This window comes from Alosa alosa, chromosome 20 (assembly GCF_017589495.1).
Source record: "Alosa alosa isolate M-15738 ecotype Scorff River chromosome 20, AALO_Geno_1.1, whole genome shotgun sequence".
NCBI classification, from domain to species: domain Eukaryota; kingdom Metazoa; phylum Chordata; class Actinopteri; order Clupeiformes; family Clupeidae; genus Alosa; species Alosa alosa.
The window spans coordinates 14,944,493-14,966,005 of NC_063208.1; the positions used below are offsets into that span (position 1 = coordinate 14,944,493).

The 21,513-nt window shown below is 44.3% G+C and overlaps 1 protein-coding gene across 2 annotated transcripts; it reads right to left on the reverse strand.

The window, feature by feature from the left end:
• Positions 1-173: 173 nt before the first annotated feature.
• Positions 174-19,731, reverse strand: c20h18orf21 (chromosome 20 C18orf21 homolog). Of its 2 annotated transcripts, none has more exons than XM_048229628.1 (5): positions 19,713-19,731; positions 12,540-12,559; positions 11,502-11,701; positions 1,346-1,539; positions 174-1,250 (listed from the first exon to the last, which is right to left on the reverse strand). In XM_048229628.1, the coding sequence occupies exons 2-5, from the start codon at positions 12,544-12,546 to the stop codon at positions 1,106-1,108; spliced, it is 546 nt and encodes a 181-aa protein (XP_048085585.1). In that variant the 5' UTR covers positions 12,547-12,559; positions 19,713-19,731; the 3' UTR covers positions 174-1,105. The 2 variants fall into 2 exon arrangements, with proteins under 2 accessions (XP_048085585.1, XP_048085584.1); XM_048229627.1 differs by lacking the exon at positions 19,713-19,731 and adding an exon at positions 18,659-19,038.
• Between the last annotated feature and the right edge of the window lie 1,782 nt (positions 19,732-21,513).

Here is a 21,513-nt window from a genome sequence, read left to right on the forward strand (position 1 = left end):
AACAGCCAGCCAACCAACCACCAAGCCCCTACTGCTCATTTGGCAGAAACATACATGTACTTTTAAGTCAAATATGCGTCTCCATTATTAGACATTCTCTGACACCACTATACAATTTTTTTACAGTCTATATGGTTTGAGCACATACACCATGTAATAAGCAACAACAAGAATAAGAATAATTTGTTTTATTTTTTGAATACATTACAAAAGGGGTGAAATTACTACATTGGACCAGCAACAAAGTTATACAAATTCAAATATGACTGGCAGCATTGGTGTCTACTTGGATATTTTACTATACATCAACTAAATTCGATAAAAGGCAGAATAAGAATTCTTCTTGTCAACGCATCAACTACAGAAAAGCTCGACTTTGGTCTTTGCTTCAAAAATAAACTTGCCCAGTTGTATGTAAACATTTTCATTGCCTTCACCTTTTCCATGATAACAGCACCCATTTGTATGAAAAATGATTTTGTGAATATTAAAAAAAGGAGTTGCACTGATCTTAACAACACAGAAAAATAAATACACAGCCATGGGTATTTCCCATGCTTTTTCACTCTCAAAATTGAAGTAAAAAAAGTGATCTATACACATGTTAGCGACACAAGAGAAAAACAAATTGAATCATTACTTGTAAACGCCTCTTAACATACTGTGTAGTAAGAAAAAAGTATACATCACAAATTATAATTCAAAACTCCCCTCTAATTTGATAGGACTGGTGTGGGAGGCAACCAAACCACTCTGATAAAGAGGGTCATGTGAAAGGAGTGACAAGCAGGGGCCTGCAGAGGTCAATGCTCTCTGAGAGAAGCCCGATGAAGCGGGCCACGTCACGTTAGCATTTCCCTTAGCTTTTAGCCTTAGCGAGGCCCTGGGATAGAAGGGAAAGAGTACACAAGTCTTACAAATGATGCTGCGCTAACTAGCCCAGCAGGAGGAGCTACAGGTCCTCCAGACAGGTGACCACATCTTTCCCCATTCGAACCAGCTCACTACATTCTCCTTATGGCCTGATGCAGAAGAGACCTTTTAAATAGGCTAGAGGCCCGTTGATAAGGTTTCAGCTGGTATGGCAGACACAGCAACAACACTTTCAGAGTGCTGACAGGAAGTCTTTCAGGCCCCCCTTCTTGGTCTTGGGGCTGTCTTCCAGCATCAGGAGCTTCTTTAGCCGCGAGAACGCTGACTTCTTCACTCCTGTCGACTTCGAAGAACTGGTGGAATCGGATGACGCCACCCTGGCAACACAGAATACAACAGAATGTGAAAAAAAATAGTAATTTATTTGTTTAATGTTAGTTTCAGAGCAGCAGATTTGACAAAATGGTCTTACCTTGGTGTGCTAAAAGGTGTTTTCTGACTGGAGGCTGAGCTAGGAGTTGACATGGTTCCTTTGCTGGCCGACTGTGGGCTCTTGTGCTTCCCTGCATTTCTTGGGGTGTTTGGGTTCTTCACCAGAGTTGTGAGAAAGTCCCGGTTTGGTCCAGCTCTTCTGGATGTCTTATTGCAGGTGTGGCAGGTGGCCATCTGTAAGACAGAGCAATCATGGGTCATTAGAAAGACCATCAAACCGACATGAATTAGCAGATCATCTTCACTTGTCCATAAGATTTATACTGACCATTCCAGTCAAACCAATTCATAAACTTTAGCTGAATTTTAATGAATGTTATGGAAGCCAATTCACCTCAGAATCACCTCATTAGAATCAGTTCTGAGGTAAAGTTTGATAACAGAACTCACACCATGGGTATTTTTTTAGCAAAAGTCAGTGAGCATCCACATTCATACAAATGAATGTACTTAAAAACTCATAATAACATATCTATTTCAGTGCTGATATCACAAGAAAGGCAGCGCTTTAACTCCGCTAATTATCTAGGCCTTTCTTCATGAATATGTATAAGCCTACTGAAAACCATAGCACGTCTTAAGAGGGCTGACAGACAAAACCAAAGTCAAAAGAACAGCCGTGCACTTTCACTGGTGTCTGGGCTTTGTGTAAAATGAGAGGCAAGTGTTAAGGATGCCAAACACTCCTTATCTCGAGGCCCGAGTTTGCCATGCCAGCTGTGACAAGCATCTAAAACAGGGCGCCACCACAGGGTCGTGTGTGTCAGGCTGACAAGTAACATGGGTGGGAGGGAGAGGAGGAGGAAGATATGCTTCCATTGCCATTCTGCCCCCCCCCCATTGCCCCCCACTACTTTGACCTATTCTTAAAATTGATCATACCATTTCAGGATTTCAGGAATAGCCATAAACATACACAGACATACACATACACACATACAAGTGAGATTGTCCAAAACCAAAAAATAAATAAAAAAAAAGACGCATACGTTTCTGAAAAGCTGATGCACTTCTTTAAAAAAAAAAAATGGCCTTAGCGAGTCAAGATTCTCCTTCTCAAAATTCACTTTCTTCACAGAGACTGGGTCTCAATCTTAGCAATGACCCACTGGCGATGGTATGAGGCTTCTGTAACGACTCCTTAAGTGCCATTATGAAGGAGAGTGGCTGGTTTTACGAGTCCCCCTATAAACGGCATACCTTGTGCCTCCTGTTGTTAATGTGGAAGCTAAGGCACATGCTTTGCAGGAGTGCATCACGAGGGCTGCACATAGCTGCACCCAGATGATCTACTACCTCTTACTTAACCATTAAACCCCAAAATTCTCTGCAAAGAGCCTTCCCCTCCTCAAACCCCCAAAATAACAATGCAAAGTAACAATCCCAAAGATATGAAACACAAAACAACTGCTACCGGATAGCAATTATGTCCCTGACTAAAGTATTCAAAGTGATGGCTATAGAAGATTTAGAAGTCTTTTGGAACAAGAGGGTGAGAGCAACAGTAACTCACCGAAACAAAGGTAGCCATGTTTGACAGTCGGACAGGTGGTCGAGTGAGTGTACACGAGTCTCGGATGGTCGCTTCTGTTCTCCTCCCGTGGGGACTGGGTTCTATGTTTACTACAGCTGGGAGGGAATGTGTCCAGGGCTATAAGGCCCAGCCTCGCAGACGCAACATCCGCTCGGCCAATCAATAACCAGAGTGGGCGGAGTTGGCCTGCTACATTCTTAACTGTCACTGGCCCCTTTTTTCACATTTGCCCTGCCAGCTCTGACTACTCTGATCCACAACAGAATTCCACAAGAACCTGGAATGGTTCAGAATCAACAGTCATTGTCCAAGCATTTGCCAAGTAGTCATCCCCATTTTGAAGGTAATGACAAAATGTGAAATGTGCTAACTTAATTCCCACTGTTAGATACAATGGAGGCCTAGAGAGGATTTCCAATAGTAAACTGCCTCAGGCTGAAACAATTGATTGTCTGAAATGGAAGGTATTCCCTGGAAAATATTGACTCGTTTTGGGTTGCAAATGCCTTCTATCTAGGATTGCAGTTAAGAGGACTGAGATGATAAAATGGTAAGAGAGGCCTCCTCTCTATGCATAAGCAAACCTTTTAGTTGTTGTTTTTTCTTTTTGTTTGTTTGTTTTACCCAATTTCCATTATCACCAAATGGAATTACACAAAATTGAGTAGGTGATGAATTCCCCAATAGCTCCATTTAATGAAATAACATTTATAGAAAAGGCATCCAACTGGTTGTGAATATCAAGGAGAGAGTAGATCACAAAGTTCTTTTAGTGGCAATTTATTTGTCTGATGATGCAATTGTCTTTATTGTTTTTAGAAAAAACAACATATATATTATACATAATATCTTGCATTCTATCCTGGTTCTGTAGTGTAGTCTTGAACTTGTATCAACTATATCTGGCCAGATTGGCACAGAAAGCAGACAAAGTTTGCATGGATACAACCCATCCACTTTCAGTGGAGATCATGCCGCTTCCTTCTGGTCATAGATATAGATACCCTAACGTCAGAACCAACTGAGCAAAAAACTCGTTCATTCCCATGGCAATAACCCAATTAAATAAGATGTGGGGAGGGGTATGAGAGGAGGAATATATGTGAAGTACTGTGCAGTAGTTTTAGTTTTATTTATTTATGACATTAGGCCTTTTAGGGAAGTGCAAAATACTCCTTTTTACTGTATTCTATTTATTGATGTGTGTATGTTATGTGTTAGATAAATAGTTCTGTAGATGTCTGGTTAAATGTTTGTGTTGTGGATTGTGTCAACATGCCTATACTGTAAAACAAGTTGCCTCTCGGGGACATTACAATTTTCTAAGTCTAAGTCTTGGACAACTCATTAAAGACTGAATAATATATTTATTAAATTAACATCTCAAACTTGAAATGTGAAAATCCACATAAAGAGTTATTGCATTTGTGTGTGTGTGTGTGTGTGTAAAACCAAAAAAAGCTTGAGGAAAATGAACATTGCCTATTATTATCACACTGGAGATGACCATTACTGCATACCAGTGGAAACTGTGACTGAAAGAGCTGACGGATTCATATTAAGAGTGCAGATGCTATCTAAAGCCTCAAACTCGGAGTTCCCCAAAGCCTATTGTGAAACAGAGACAGGGAACTGCTGTCTGAAAATAAAGACACTAGCTGACATCGATAACAATCGCACTATAAAAACTCACTATAAACACGGGTGGACTCGCTTTGTGATAAAGCTCTGTGGCTCAGTGCATGTAGGTGTGTGTGTGTGTGTGTGCATGTGTGTGTCTGTGTGGATGTGGGATTGTGTATGGAGTTGCCACTTTACTAAGGGATAAACAAAGTAAAAGTGAATGAGGGGCTGTTATAAACATCATTTGATACGGTCGGGCAGAGGATGTTTTGGAGAGAGGTCACCTCTGATGACTGAGAGAGAGGGGCCCCTTTGGCTGTAGAATGCTATGAGGCAAGGCCATGGAGCCTCAAATCTGCTAAATTAGTGTCACTAGTCACTATGAGAGCGTCCATAAATCTAGCACCACCTTCAAAAATACACACAAACAAGGCTATCGATGTATCTACAACACATTCATGACATGGTGACATGAAGTGGGATCCCTCTCAAAAATGCACGCATGCGCACACGCACGCACACGCACACACACACACACACACACACACACACACACACACACACACACTCCCTATTTACCTTAATCCTGTCAGGACTATCCGATTGCATCCAATATCATGCACGTGACCGGGGTTCAAGTATGAATCTGAGCTGTCAGCGTTTGTCACCCTTCTCATAGAGATGCATTGCAGCTGGGCCAACGCTAAGATTGATGCAATCTCAGCCAATAACATCTGTTCAGCTGGGGGGAAACTGCAGAGCCAGGGGCGAGGGGAGCTCAAGCTCAGCTTTTAGAAGGAGAAGAATTTATGCTGAGAAAGCTCTAAACAGGAAAACCTGCAAGATCATGAATGTCAAGTGAAAAGTCTGTTGCAAAAAAAAAAAACAACAAATAAGTTTTAAAAATTGCTTCCGTATTCTTCTAATTTGGCTGCAGCTAGTGTAAAAATTGGTGTTCAACACAACAGTGTACGCATGTACCAAATGAGAAGGCAGTGGTATTTCAGCAGGGATTACAAGCAGGCTGGGCGAGAGACTGATTGAATTCTTAAGGTCAAAGACACACTTGGGAGGGGGGGGCACACCAAAGCCTGGGGGCACTTGGCGCAAGGCTGTAAACATCAAACCCACCAGCGAGACAGAGGAGCCGCTCACAGTTCAGACCCCACACACACACACACACACACACACACACACACACACACACAAATCAATCCTTCAGACGAGCTCATTGTTATCTATGAATAGGCCACCATTTTAAAATATGCCCCACCACCCTCGCAACCCAGCCAAAGCAACTCACAGCCGGGCAAGGCTGGATCCTGTGACCTTGTTACAGAGAGCCATCGTCATCACACACTTGTGCATGTGCCTGTGTGTCTGTGTGTGTGCTTGGGTGTGAGAAACAAAGAAAACTAGCTCCAATAAGCTGGACACATGATCCTGTGTCATACTCATCGATCCAAGCCCAAGGGCCAGACAGACAACAGTTCACAGCCAGCAAAAACAACAACTCCTCACCCATTTCCACCTGTGCTTCTCTCTCCTCTCCCTCCCTCTCCCAATCTCCCTCTCCTTTTCTCTCTCACTCACTCACTCTCTCTATCTCCTTGCTGGACTTGAAAAGTGGTTATCTGCAGTGGATCAGACACATATTTTCTGTGTCTGGGTGATAAAGATTAGAAACCACCGCACAAAGGGGAGCAAGACAACGTGACAACACACTGATATGCGCTCATCCCCAGAAAGTGTGTCACCACGATCAAGCAAAACATTAAATGATCCCACATGCTCCTTCTTTGAAGTGGAGTTTAAATGCTTTCATTAAAACATGATGATGCATCGGCACTATTTGAAACACAGCCTCGTTTATTAATAGAGGCGTTTTAATTTGACTTCAAAGTCGGAGTGCATCTGATCATCTTCTGTTGTGGGAGTGGTGTGTCATCTTTTTGGAAGACGCCTCTGGATTACCATCTGCCACCACATCCCCATTGTGTAGCATAGTGTAGAGTAGTCCAATTTCAGATTCCATCTCTGCACTGTCTCCTTAATAGTGGCTGGCGCAACGTGAAACGCAGGAGGAGAAAGCAGTGAGACCGGCGCATGGTGTTAAGCCGTGCCCGAGAGGAACGTGACCAGAGGATAAACCAGTGGTGAGGCCCCCGGGATGAGGGGCTGAGGATAAACAGACCACCCACACACACACACACACACAGACACACACACACACCCCAAGACTCCATTCCATACGTCAAGGCTTTCCCTGAGACTGGAAATAGATACAGCGTCTATGCCATTCGATGCAACAGCTGGACGGCGCGCCACAAAGGGGGCAGACAAAGAGAGAGAGAGCAGACCTCATCAAACCCTGAACCTGGCTTACAATTGACTACAAATTCACTCAACAACACGAGCATGGACAGGTCAGAAATAGCTCTAATCCTAGCGGCTAGGTGCACTTCCTATATTTACATGAAAGCGTGTGTGTGTGTGTGTGTGTGTGTGTGTGTGTGTGTGTGTGTGTGTGTGTGTGTGTGTGTGTATTTGTAGAGCTTCGTCTGGACAGATGAAAAAGCCATTAGCCAAGCTTGTGGTGGGGAGAGCGGTTGTTGTGATGGGCAGAGGTGCTTAAAAATAACGCGCTAATGACCTGGCAGAGGGCCGCACGTGCACCACCTCTGCCGGGCATGTGGCGTATTGCAAAAGGCTCAAGGCGATTACTGGGCCAAGGCCAAGGGCACGGCAACTGCCTCCGCGGCTGTAGTCGCATCCATCGACGTCCACCCTGGGTCCATTCTCTAGGGCTTAATGCCACCAATCAACACATCTTGTGAAGCCCCTCGGATGGACATATTGACTCTCTGAGCGTTCCGTCCCATGATGGAAAGAATAAAACAAAAACAAACAAAAAAGCGTCCCAGATGTTCTTTCCATTTCATCCACCGTCATCTCTTGGGGACTTCACTCATTTCTGCTTATGAGGCAGGTGGCCTACGTGACAGACACAACATCATGAGATAGAGGATTGGGGTGTGTGTGTGTGTGTGTGTGTGTGTGTGTGTGTGTGTGTGTGGGGGTGGGTATGTGTGTGTGTGTGTGTGTGTGTGTGTGTGGGGGGTGGGTATGTGTGTGTGTGTGTGTGTGGGGGGTGGGTATGTGTGTGTGTGTGTGTGTGTGTGTGTGTGTGTGGGGGTGGGTATGTGTGTGTGTGTGTGTGGGGGGGGTGGGTATGTGTGTGTGTGTGTGTGTGTGTGTAGGGGGGGGTGGGTGTGTGTGTGTGTGTGTGTGTGTGTGTGTGTGTGTGTGTGTGTGTGTGTATTACGTTTCTCTTTTCTGCACTCGCTGCGCATAGTTTCCGTATGGCGCAGTGGAGACTGGTGAGCGGTGCCTAATGCAGTAAAGCAGGCACACAGTTACCTGATTTAAAAACGTCCCCCTTGGGCACTGCATGAGAAATCGCAGGCATTAGGGGCAGAAATCATCCAACTGTAAACTGCTGATGCTGGATAAGATATTATTAAGGAAGGGATAGAGAGTGTGTGTGTGTGTGTGTGTGTTTGTGTATGTGGGTGTGTGTGAGAGAGAGAGAGAGAGAGAGAGAGAGTGGCCAAAAGGGTGAGAAAGAGTGTGCATGCTTGTGTGTGCAAGTGTGTGTGTGAGAGAGATAGAGACAGAACGGGAGAGAGAATATGTGTGTGTGTGCTCGTGAATAATATTTTATTGCTGCGTTTGCCAGATCATCACCTTGCAACAGAACATAATGTTACAGTGCACACATACTGGCTCTGGATACAGCCTGCAGTAAATTACCTACATATATTTAGCATGGCAACATATGGCATATATTTGGCATGATGACATTTACAATCTTGCAAAAGCCAAATGTGCCAAGTGCCAACATTGTTTAAAAAAACAGCACCTCTCCCATTGCTCTGCTGTCAGAATGATTTCCGATTCACAACACGGGCATTTGCAACATGCAGCAGAGGCCAACCCCAGAGGACACAAAGGGCCGAGCCTGTGACTCCTCCTGACCCCAGACACACGAATAGATTGAGTAGCCTCCGGCTTGAACCCAGTGACCCTTCTGCGAGTTGGTTTGTCCAACAGGAGTGGACAATGTCTTGAAATGGGTGAGATAAATCCTCTAAAAACAAATATCCATACACTGACACTCACTGACAGACATTCCACCTCACGTATTGTTGACTCAGATGCACTAACTTCAGATTAGGTAGTGTCTAGTCTTGTTAGTCAATCTACCCGGGGTATATTTAGGGTGGCTGGAACGTCCGACACGTCAGTAGGTGTCTGTGGCACTGTACATATGGATAGCCAAAAATAGTATTCCGCAATTAGCAGGCCTATCATTATCAAGTGCCATTTCATGATCATGATTCCCTTAGAAACACACACACACACAAGCAATGGGTTATGCTAAAGGCATTTAGCTTGAACACCAGGCCCGTATTCACAAAGAATTTTAAGGCTAAAAGTAGCTCCTAACTGGCGAATTTAGGAGAAACTCCTAAAAATAATGGGAGTGTCACTCGTAACTTTAGAACTCCTAATTTTTGTGACTAAGAGTAATTCCTGAAGCATTTTAACCCTAAAAGTAACACCTACTTGTCTGGGACATTAAGAAGTCGAGAGGACTCCTAAAACCTATTCACAAGCAATCCTAAGCTGCTTTTTGTGGCATTTCACGTCGCAATGCCGATGTTTTGAAATGAACTTGCGGTTACAGGAGCTCTCAATCGCGATGGAATAATTGTGCATTGTAACTAAGGGATGCAATAACGGCACCAACAACCAAAACCATTCATTGCATGTAAACTAAATGTAACGTTTCATTGTAAATCAAATTAAATTGTTTCTCCTCCTTGCGACTGTACGTGTCTTCATACAGATTCATTTAAAACATGTTGCAAAAATACTGCTTCAATCCGTAGTGTAGGCCCATTTCATTATGCTACTAGGCTATTTGCTTTATCTTTCTCGTATTCATTTAGGCTATTTATTCATCATCTTCCATCCTTTGCGGTACTTGTATAGCGCACGTATTCTCACCAGCCACCTGTCACTCATCATCGTAGTGGAGGTTTCTGCCATCATTCCCCTGTTATAGGCCTAATCATCAGCCAATCAAGGTGGTCACTTCAATCAAGCTTGTGCATGAGTAACGTCAACGATGGCAACGGAGCTCTTATCTTAGGAGTTGGCATTTTTCCTTACTAAGAGTAGGTCTGAGAGGCTTTGTGAATAACTCCAAGCTAAAATCTTGTGGTGCGATTTAGGAGTACTCCTAGTGGTAAGATAAAATGCTTTGTGAATACGGGCCCAGAAGCAAGTGAATGCAGCAGCAGCAGGCAGTGAATGGAGATGATGACTGACAGCCATGAAGACCGGCGGAGCGCCTTCTCCACTGTTTATGGGATCTCTCGCTACAGAACGCACTCCCTCCATACAGGCAGTCCATCATCTTTAATGGATCAAAACCACCTGCACAGTTATCGATCTGTGAAAGGAGAGTCTCTCTTGACAAAACAAAAACGATTCTGAGAGAAAGCAGAGGCATTGCATCCAGGTGGATTTATTGCATGTGTCTTTTTTGCTATATAAATAAATTTGACTTGAATTGACTTGACTAGAAAATCAAATCAAACCATATTCCTTTTGCTTCTCTTGGCTTTGAGTATTTCTGCAGGCACTTCGCTTGTCTAATGAAAAGTCATTAATGTATGGAACACCCACCTCGTGCCCCTTCCTTTCCTCTAGTGTCCTTGTTATCTGTGCACACTTGATTTCTGCTTCTTTTCTATTCGCACAGAACCGCGTCAAAGTAACAAAGACGGGACTTTTCTGCAGCAGACTGTCGTCATGTCATCTCGAGCACGTGCCAGCTGATCGAGGCGACGTCCTCCAGCCCATTCAAGTTATTATTTCCCCTTGAAAGCTTTGATAGAAACACAACATGGAGAGGGAACACAAGCTCAAGGAATACGTGCTGTAGAGGAAATAGATCCTAAAAGCAAAGCAAGACTAGAAATGTCTGAGTCTGAGAGTCTGAGTCTGTGTGAGAGTGGGTCTGAGAGTCTGAGAAATGCAGCAAATAAGGTATTGTTGGGAAGACAGCACGGCCTGTTGTAACTACTTCATGGATACCTTAGTTTAACCAAGTAAGGTAGAGGAGGTGAAGCAAACAATCAAGAGCCCAGAGCTGATGTCATTTAATATGGCGAGTCCACCCAACCGGCCCTTCCTTCTAGGGAAGAAACTCTAGTCCAGAACTCTGCAACTGCGGCAGACCCGGTGGGGAGCAGAGCCGTGGCTGCCAGCCCACATCGATGGTATTTTTCCGCTCTCTGGTCACGGCATCATGGGAAAAGCCCCTGTGTGGCGGTGTGGCCGCTCAGACAGATCAGTGGACCCGGCCGGGGTCAGCGCTGAGGCTCGAACTGACCACCAGGCAACTCATTAATGGTGAGGTGAGCCAGATAGAGCTGTCCCTAAACTGGGTGGCTGTTTTGGGTGAGGCTGTCGGAGAACATGCAGTGATCTGTGGGGTACTGGCTGGCTGGCAAAGGTTTTAGAAGCTTTCCAAGAGTGGATGACACACAAAAGGGCAAACCTTTTGTCTTTGCAATCTTTGCAAACACCTGCAGATATCTTTGCATAGGCATGGTGCACGTCTACGGATATGAGACTATGGCGTGTGTGTGTGTGTGTGTGTGTGTGTGTGTGTATGGCACGGAGGGGGTACAATGCAGTGTAATTGATTTTTTTCATTACAAGTGACACGTATAAACAAGTAGACAAAGTACATTTCAGCTCATCTGGTGTTTATGTTGGCCAGTAAACACATGACCAAATGTCCCATCAGAAAATGACCATGCTCTGCCAGAAGAACACAGGATAGCACTGGGCACAGAGTTTAAATGGGCACATAACAGGCCTCCGTGATCCCAGTACTCACCAGACAGCTGGAGGACCTCCTGAACCTGCAGAGGGCGTCCTTCTGCTCTAGGCTGAGCTTGTGGCCCTTGGCTTCCCTACCCAGCAGCCTCTGCAGCCGGGCCGAGGGTCTGCGCTTGGGCCGCAGCCGCACCCGGTGGTTGTCCGGCTCCCTCCACTGGAAGCAGAACGGACACAGCGCCTCTGTGGACGCCGCATCGTCTAAAGGGAAAGAGAGAGAGGGGGGGACAAAGGTGCCATGTTGAATTAGAATGAGAATACAGTGCATTAACGGTGGTTTGAATACATGGTCTCTTCCCAGACTGGTGCTACACACGTTACGTGGTGCTTGAAGTGTGGTTCCCCACTTCACTGTAAAGCGATTTGAGTAGCCTACCTAGATTAACTGCTCTATGAATGCAATGTGCTGTTGTTTGTTGTTTATTGTTTGTTTCGGGATCGGGCCAACGCAGCACAAGGTGTGCAAGAGCAAAACAAAATCAGGCAACAATAATCTCAGATGATGACAATGCATCGCACAAGAGAACAGCTGACTGAGTAGAAGGCCGAGTTGTTTCCAGAGCTACCTCAGCAGGGTGTATGTATCTACTCTCCAGTCTCTGCCAACTAGGAAGCTACACAAACCACAACTGAGGGCATTGATCTATTCTGAGGTTCTGAGCTGCACTGAGATCCAAGGGGGGGAATCAAAGCCCTGGGAAGCTTTTCCGACAGGATATCATAGTGGACGGGCTGTTTGCTGTCTGCCAGTGGCTCCGGGCCTGGGAGAGGGGCCAGACAGCGCTGAATTTTAACAGGGCCAGTGAACACCTCACATGAGGTCTACCGACTGACCTAATGGGATTAGTGGTTGATTTATTTTATTTTATTTCTTTTTTTAATAGAGACTTAGACTTTTTTTTCCACTGACAGGTCCAGTTTTGTCTAGCCAAGGGTGACTAAAACTACTACTTGTCATAGAAATTGGCTCTGAAAGTTTAGATGAGTGAAGTGACAGCTGAACAGGAGAAATGAAATAAGGAGGAGTTATGTAACTTACCATCCATCTGCTGGGTTTGCCTGAAATGAGAAAAAAAGCTATTTAGTTGACTCTGCAATGGTGCCAAATGTAAACAAGAAAAATATCACCAAAAGTAATTGTGCATGTCCCCAAAGCCTACTGAACATGATGAAATATTTTCATAACAGAAAATATTTGCTGAAGAATTGCATGGGATATTATTTGCACGACCAATTTTCAAACCCAACTCATTCTTACTGACAGCCATGCATAAGCATAAACACACACACACACACACACACACACTCACACACACACACACACACACACACACACACGTTACATTTCTACACTTATCCCAGTGGTGGTTAGTTAGTTAGTTAGTTTATTTGTCCTTACATAGGAAATTTGTTTTCACATACCGTACGAGCCTCACAAACATGAAACATAGGTACACACAGTTACGGTACTTCACCCACCACCCTGTCACCACATACCCCACCCACATAGATGTCAACAGCACATGTACAGCACATGTACAGCACATATACATCACATTACACAGATACAAACAGGAAAACCATCACCAGTTGGCATTACAGAGGAATGAGGGCGGCACAGTGATCCATCACCACTGTGTGTTGTTCAGTGCTGCTATTGCAGAGGGCACAAAGCTTTTCTCAAAAACGCACTCGCTTCCACCCCATAGCCCTGTATCTGCGTCCAGATGGAAGCAGAGTGAAGAAGGGATTGAGGGGGTGGGTGGGGTCATGAGCGATGGTCTTTGCTCTGTTCTTGGTGAGTTTATTGTTGAGGTCTGATAGATTAGGGGTGGGGAGGCCTATTGTTTTGGCTGCGGTATGAATGATGCGTGTGAGACGGTTTCTGTTGGCAGCAGTTAGCATGTTGAAAAAGCAGGGAAGGCAGTAGAGGAGTATGGGCTGGACTATGCTTTTGTGAGGAGCAGGTGACGGGGGGCAACAGAAAGTGATCTGGTGACGCCTTACTTCAAGTATACTGAAGTACAGTGGGGAGAATAAGTATTTGAACCTGTGCTAAAGTTGACTAAAAAGAGGAATATTAAATAATCTGTTAAAAATTGATCTTAATGCCTAAATTAAAAAAATGAGTAAAAATCCAACCTTTAAGATTTTACAATTTTAGTGAATGAAGAATGTATCGTAAATAAATAAATAAATGTTCTTCCTTAAAATACAGGGGTAATAAGTATTTGACTCCTATGTTAAATTCCCATAGAGGCAGGCAGATTTTTTTTTTTTTTTTTAAAGGCCACTTATTTCATGGATCCAGGATACTATGCATCCTGATAAAGTCCCCTTGGCCTTTGGAATTAAAATAGCCCCACATCACCACATACCCTTCACCATACCTAGAGATTTGCATGGTGTATTTTTCAGTTAGCCTATTAGCTGGTTCGATTCGCATTAAACTCAATGAACATCAAACCAGCTAATAGAATTAACCAAAAAAACAAAAAACAAAAAAAAAAAAAAACCACACCTCAAATTAGTGGCAGAGGCTCAAACCAAGAAATGCCACGATGAGTGTCACTTGGCAGTTCTCCAGACAAACTTCCTCAGCATGAAGAGTCAAAGTAATTTGACTGGTTCTAAAATATGCTTACTACCATATACAATACACACTCATAAAAAAAAACTCTGACATGGTCAGACCTGGAAATCACAATGGCAAGGTGTGCCACAATGTAGCATGGCAAAAGGAGCATCTAACTGAATGAAATCATGTCATCACCAGCTAATAGGCTAAGCCACACACAAAAAAGAAACAAACAGCAAATTCTGACTTTTCAACTTAAATCTGAACCAGCCACAACACTGAAAATCACACAATCAGTGATTCACAATCACTATAGTGATATTCAATGAAAATGGATTCCCTCATCACAGGATTGCGTAGGATTCACAGGATTTTATTACCAAAAGAGAACAAATCAGATAAAAAAACATCCACCTCTGCTCACAAAAGCAGGCTTCAGCAGAGCTACCATTTCAGTGAATTTCTTGCCGTTGCCAGAATATACAACCACCTACACTCTAAAGATGTTGTTACATACCTGCACTATTTGAACAACACAAACACAAAAATGAAAACTGTTTAAAAAGGGACTGAATTGGTTTAGCCTAGCCAACATAAAACAGTCAAAACATCAGTGCAATAGTAAAATATGAGAGAAGTGAGTATCCTCTCCTCATCAACACCCCAGTTGCCAGCTCCCCTTCTGGCACTAGAGACGAGAGCGGTCTGAACCGGCCTGTGCGAACCCCTCATAATGCTCAGCTAAAATGACACAGCAGGCGGCACTAAAACCTGACTCATGAGATTTTGTTTATTGGGGCTCAGAGGGAGGGCAGAGAGGTGCACGAGCTGCGGTCAAGCTGCGGGGGAAAAAACGAGGCGCTTGGCGGTTCAAATGACCTCCGACCGCATGCCAACTGTCCGCAGGGGGTTGGGGGGCTTGGCGATGATGCCGTCATCCTCAAAACGCTGCCCTCCCCTCTTCCCGGCACGATGCCCGTGGCACTGGAAGAAGAAAGCCAAAGAGGCATAATCCCAAAGCCTGGCGTAGCTGACTCACTGGCCAAGCATTTGCCCGAGGGCAATCAAGACTGGACTGTTAATTTGGAGTGTGGGGGGTATTCACAGACTCAGAGTAGCCCTTCAAAAATAGCCTCAGACAGGAGGTTTTTCATTTTGTGAATGTGCACTGGACTGATCACGCACAGTTTTGATGATTGTGGCTACTTGACCCCCTGAGGAGGCTCTCCAAAATTGACATTCTGGCTTTTCATTCCAGGCACGTCTTCTCTGAGAAGTAGATCTCATTATGCCAAAGACGTTTCCTATGATATATTCACGCAAAAGAAAAAAGGGAGACGCACAGCAATGAGAGAGGGGGCCAACATCGTGCCCAGTTTGAGAACGTGCTCAATTACGGCCTCCGGTTTTCATAACGCTCCAGGAGTGGCCCAGAAAAGATGAGACCTTAAAAACAGTCACCCAGGGAGGCTCTGCATGTTTCGCCATATGAGTATGTGATGGAGGATGTGATACCATGGGGCCCCATTCCCTTCACAGCACTAATTGAATTAACATACTTGTCATGCATCTCCTTTTAAGCACACACTTAGGAGAGATTAGAATCAGCTAATAGGCGCAGCCCTGTTTGTCAAGCTAGATGCTATCAACAAAGGCTTCTTTTGGCCCTCTCCAGGACCACTTCCCCATACCATCGCGTGTAGATGGGTGGGTTGGGAAATCGTATTGGCTCATTTAGCCCGCAGTTGTGCAGCAACTTCACCGCGCGGTGGTTGTGGTCACTGAAGAGGGCAGTGCAGGCGGGCAAAGGGGAGCCCTGCGGTGGAAGTGTGGCACCGAGGCCTCTGGCCAACAGCTGCCATCATGTCTGGTCAACACGTTCCAATCGAAAGCAACAGCTAGCTCACAGGCATAAAGCTGGGGTTGGCACTGGGAGTGGGGTGTGTGGCAGACAAGCGATCAGGCAGATAGATGAGGTGCTGGAAGTGGGGGGGGTGCGCAACATGAGATGGCCCCAGCTCAATCATCATGGAGGGGATACTAGCGTCACTGCCATAGCAGTCATTCCTCCAGGGGCCAGCTGCCCGTAAGATACGCACTCTGCAGCTGTGACTCAGGCCATAGCCAGTCCACAGACGCACGAGACAAGAGAGAGTGTGTGTGTGTGTGTGTTGTATAAGTGTGGGCAGCTGTGGGGCTGGAGTTATGTAGGATAATGAAAACAAAAACAATGCGTACGCAGAGAAAACATCCAGGATGAGTAATGGAAGCACTCAGCCTACATCCATGTTTGACTCTGCCCATGCACACAGAGGACCATAATGTACACAAACAATGAGTCAGAGTACAGCATGTCCCACAATGACTTTATACACACATACAACCAATTTCACGCGCGCACCCTAATACGGACAACAGACAGATAGATAGATAGATAGATACTTTATTGATCCTCAAGGGGAAATTCAAAACAGAGAAATATCTTCGGGGCCAACTTTTCTCATTGCCCATCTTCCTCTATTGTTGTTCAGATTATTATTATTATTATTATTATTATTTTTATTATTTGAAGACTGCAGATAGTCATACTGTATATTTATGCAGTATAAACACAAATAACTGACCAAATGAACTAATTCCCCAAAACATCCCCCACCCCCCATTAAGGTACACAGGTTCTGTGAGCATGACGGATGGTGAGCAAATTTCGAAGTAGAAATTCATAAGCATGTCTAAGAGTATAAGGGATATGGCTATGGACCGTGGTGTGATTCCTAATACAACCAAAACATACCCCGGGTTCTACCGGCTACAAAGAAAACAGAGAAGCTCGAGCATTCTTCCCTCACCTCAATCACGGCTGTTGCCTATAGCTTACTGTTTGTGCCTGAGAAGGCTCACCTTTCTCCAAAATGTGGCTTTTTCAGGGCAAGTTGCGGTGCAGACGCCTCGACCGTCTGGACAAAACGCAGCAGGCACGAAGCCATCCACACGAGTGCCGCAAGGAAATAGTGACTGACGGCCGTGACTTTTTGAAGGCTCTGGGTGTTTTGGTTTCCATTCAGCCATGGCCGCAAGTTTCCTGGCTCAGGTGCTGACTGGTGACAGAGAAAACTGTCCAGGTTTGAAACAGGCTGGGCCTGGGCCAAAGCAAACCACAAGGACACGCTAACGTGCCGGTCAGACATTGTCTCTCTGTCTTTCTTTCTCTCTATATGTCTGTCCAGTTGAAATGAAACTTGCTCAGTTAAACTTAAGAAAGTCAAGTCCCACCTATGCAGGATGTGCAAATAAAACTGGTGCTTTTCTTTATATTCAGAGGGTAGGGTCCATAAATTATTCAGCGAAGTGTGAAGAAAATAAGTACAAACACCAAAAGTTCTCTCTCTGTCTTTCTTTCTCTCTATGTGTCTGTCCAGTTGAAATGAAACTTGCTCAGCTAAACTTAAGAAAGTCATGGCCCACCTCTGCAGGATGTGCAAATAAAACTCTGGTACTTTTCTTCACATTCAGAGGGCAGGGTCCATAAATTATTCAGCGAAGTGTGGAGAAAATAAGTACAAACACCAAAAAAGAAAGGAAGAAACCTCAAAAAGATACAGTAGAGGGCTCAGAGAGGCCGGAGCAGAATACGAATTTGAGTCATGAAAGGCTTTATGGGAAAAGGCAGAGGGGACAAGCAGAAAAGAAAAATCTTAGTGACCTTGACAGCTGCACGTAGGCCCTTCACCGAATAGAGGATCGGCTTACGACTGTCCCCCAATTCCCTCTCTCTCTCTGCAGGGGTACGCGCATTAAGGAAAGTGCAAACCGGACGTTCATATCATTTACAGCTTTAAGCTAAAGCTGGGCGAAAGAAAAACCATGGTATGGTTGTGTTGAGTAAGGAGGGAAGGATCCCTATAACTTTACAGTCCTATTCCTTTGCTATCCCTATAGTCACCCCATGTACCATCCATGTACACACTGATTAGCAATCAAATTGAGTCATTAAGTGAAGAGTTAAATGTGATATCAGGTAGCATCTGGGAACAATTGGTATTTCTAGCGCATGGGCACAACAAGCATTAAAAGCACAAAAGGAAAACATTAATTGGCAAACCTGGATAAAGGTTTTTCTGTATACAACAGTCCCAACTAAATCAGGACAGTGGGTGAGCAAGGTCAAGGTTTTCAAGCAACATTTAGGCCACCATTTATAATCATAGCCCCTCCCCCAACTACCTGTCGACTGTTATTCTGGGAAATAGGTTAGTCGCCGTCTGTGAGGAGGGATTGGCCTAATAGATTACCTGCAGTAATCATTACTCAAAAAAGGGCTGATGCCCTCGACAATCAGGTTCCATTCAGTTAAGCTGCAGCTTGTATGTCACTTATTTTATAGGATATGACTTCTAATTTCAATGGAATCAGTCATGTCAATCAACCTCAATCAGTGTGTACCAGAGCCGAAGGAAAGAAAGGAGTGATACTCTTGAAGCTCTGGAGAGAACCTCTGTTGCCCCCTAGGGGATATGTGAAATATTACAATAATAGTGATGCATGTTTCACAAAGCTAAATATTCAACGTGTTAACTTACATGAGAAATCGAGCCAGCTCCGGGCAGGTGTCTTTATAAAGAAGAGAAGCTTCCGTCAAAAACGAATCTTTTCCCATGTTTGGATAGGTCGGAGACGTGTGTAAATATGTTCATATGTTAGCCGGGTGGCTAGTTAGAAAACTATAGTTCCTATAGTTCACGTGACTTATTGCACTGCAAATGTTAAACATCAGTTCTAAAACAATCGATTACATAATATTCGTATCCTACAAACCAATTACCAACGATATAACATGCACAGTATAATGTTAAGGCAAAGAAATCCTGGTCAAGAGCGAGAGCACTTGCATCCATAAGGCAGTAGCACATGTATCCGGCTTGCCCACAATCCTTCACAAGAAAACTAATGCACTCTGGGATACGTAGTCGTAAGGACGCGAAGAGGTCAATGTGAATGTTTTGGTCAAGGCACAATTGTCACTTATATAGATTAATATATAGAATATAAATTAACACATTAGAATATAGGGTACCAAAGTGTGATCTGTAGTATTTAGTAGTTAAACATCCTCATAACGTATGTCTGCCAAATCCCATAACCATAACCATAATGTAGGCCTATATTGCTTATAAAGCTAGAATTTGATCAATAGGCCTATCTAAGCATAGCCTACCCAGTGTCTACAAATGGATCTACAATGTAAATAGACACATTTGATCATATTGACCTATAGGCTTAGGCTACATCAAACTTTGTTAATAGGCCTAATAATAAGAACAACAATCCCAAAATGGGGTTGGCCTACATTATCGCCAATTAGACTGTTTTTTGACCAGGACCCACATCTAGCCAGACCTAGGCCTACCTGACCTGGCTGACCTTATAGCCTACCTGACCTGGCCTATATATAGCTTACCTGAGGTGTCATTTCATTATTACTGACCATGTCATAGGGCTATCAGCTTTGCAATAAATCTGTGTCTGAAAGGGTTAAGACTATTATATTCTTTTTTTTCACAATTTAGTTCATATGAGCCAAAAACAAATTGGTTACAAATAGCTTCTCACCAGTGTGAAATCAGGACAACTCACCTTGACCTGTTCTAGCCTTTATGCTCAACGTTCCTAAATCTCAAGAGGAGGGGTAGGCTAGTCAAGAGTTTTAGCCTTGGTGATATGATATATTAATTTGACAGAAAAAAATGAAAAGTTGCTTATATGGTGAAACAAACTGAGGCTTAAGGTTATGCACTGTTTGTTCCCTAGAAATGTCTGACGTTGCCCGACACTGGGCAGCAATTATACGTTCACCGCCCCATTTCTGATCGCACCATGGGGCAGACCTCCCCCTAGAAGTGTCTTGCGCCTCCTCATAGATCCAGCAGGAAAATAATCACATTGACTCCTGGAAAAAAATCCCCGGAGGTGCCGCGTCTATGAAATTGGATATTTAAAGGCGACGCGGAGCCGCTAGCCGCAATTCTCTGCGCTGACTCTGGCTGAGTGAGGACATCCGAGAGAGCAACAGAATCGGGAACGCACCTTGACAATGCTTCGGCTTGCGGGGTGATCGTGACTTGACAAGAAATAAGTTACCGATAATAGACTAGGCGTTTGGCTGAACATGACTGAAGATTCGTCAGGACACAGATGATGAGAGCCCCATACGAGACACCTGCAGTGTCTCTCTGATACGCGCTCCCCAAAGCCGGTATCCCCCCGTATCAGTATCCCCAGTCAGTGCTTAAGCACGGCTGAGGGAAGCGAGCGAATGGATCACTCTCACGTAGCCCGCATGGAACTCAAGTAGCCTAGACTATGGCCCACAGGTAAGTGGATCAATTTGTGTCCCTTAATTTGATTTATTTGAATAACATTTTAACACCCTCATGCAAATGTATTGTTTCTATTGTTTCAATTGTCGTGTCATGTGTCAAGTATTCAACGTAAGAGCATATACTATAGAGATATACATTTAGAATGTTTCAGGCTTTTTTTTGACGTTTTCTCTTGTTAAGAAGTCTGAACAGGTCTGGCATCACTTACCTCGGAACTAAGGCGTGTGAGTGTGGGTGTGAGTTGCTGTCCAGCCCTTGCTGACAATTCGAAACAAATCCGCAAGTAAGATCATGTCGGGGGCATTGTAAATAATTTAATTTAGCTATGGGCTATGTGATTAACTGTCAGCATATCACATTGTAATGAACATCAAAGTTGAGGCAGATTGAGGTCATAAATGTATGTTTCCCCTTCCATGGCTTCCCAGCACATCAGAGCTGTGACTGTTCAGAGATGAGAACGGGAGACGTTCATATCACACAACTTGTAAAAAGCAAAGAAATGACCTTCATTACCCATAACCCATTAGGCCTAATAAACATTTCGCAGCCTGTAGGGAATAGGATTCACCATAGCCTACCAAGAGGCGCCTCTCACCCTGTCTCAGGACTGACAGGAGACGGACAAAGTAACGCTGCCCTTGCAGCACGCGGGCAGAGGGTGCTATCCAACAAATATGTAACGCAACACCAACTCAGATTGTGCTGAGCCGGCGAACGCAGCCCCGTCTCCAGTGATGTGAGGTGGAGAAAGGGGGCTACTGAAACTGCCACTTACAATTCGTTACTGTTAACTTGTCAAACCACTTCTTTACTGCAAGACACATCTTAATTAGTTTTCTAACACCTCTCACATCACAGGCGAATGATCATAGGAAGATATCCTGCAATGGGACGTTTGAATTGTGGTTGGCTTTACTGTTCTCACATTTGTTTTTGTTTCCCTGCTGTTCATGTCACGTAAAGATGATACAGTCTGGCTTTAAATGATTAGAGGGCTGGCTAGATGGAAGTCCAATCTTTATTCAAAACAAGTTCTCAAACCCAGAATACAA

Excerpts from the sequence above, each read along its gene's own strand:
- c20h18orf21 (XM_048229627.1), bottom strand. The coding sequence starts at position 18,735 with ATGGGAAAAGATTCGTTTTTGACGGAAGCTTCTCTTCTTTATAAAGAC. Across the intron at positions 1,540-11,501 it reads GGAGGTCCTCCAGCTGTCTG|ATGGCCACCTGCCACACCTG; the intron begins GTGAGTACTGGG and ends TCTGTCTTACAG. Across the intron at positions 1,251-1,345 it reads ACACCTTTTAGCACACCAAG|GGTGGCGTCATCCGATTCCA; the intron begins GTAAGACCATTT and ends CTGTGTTGCCAG.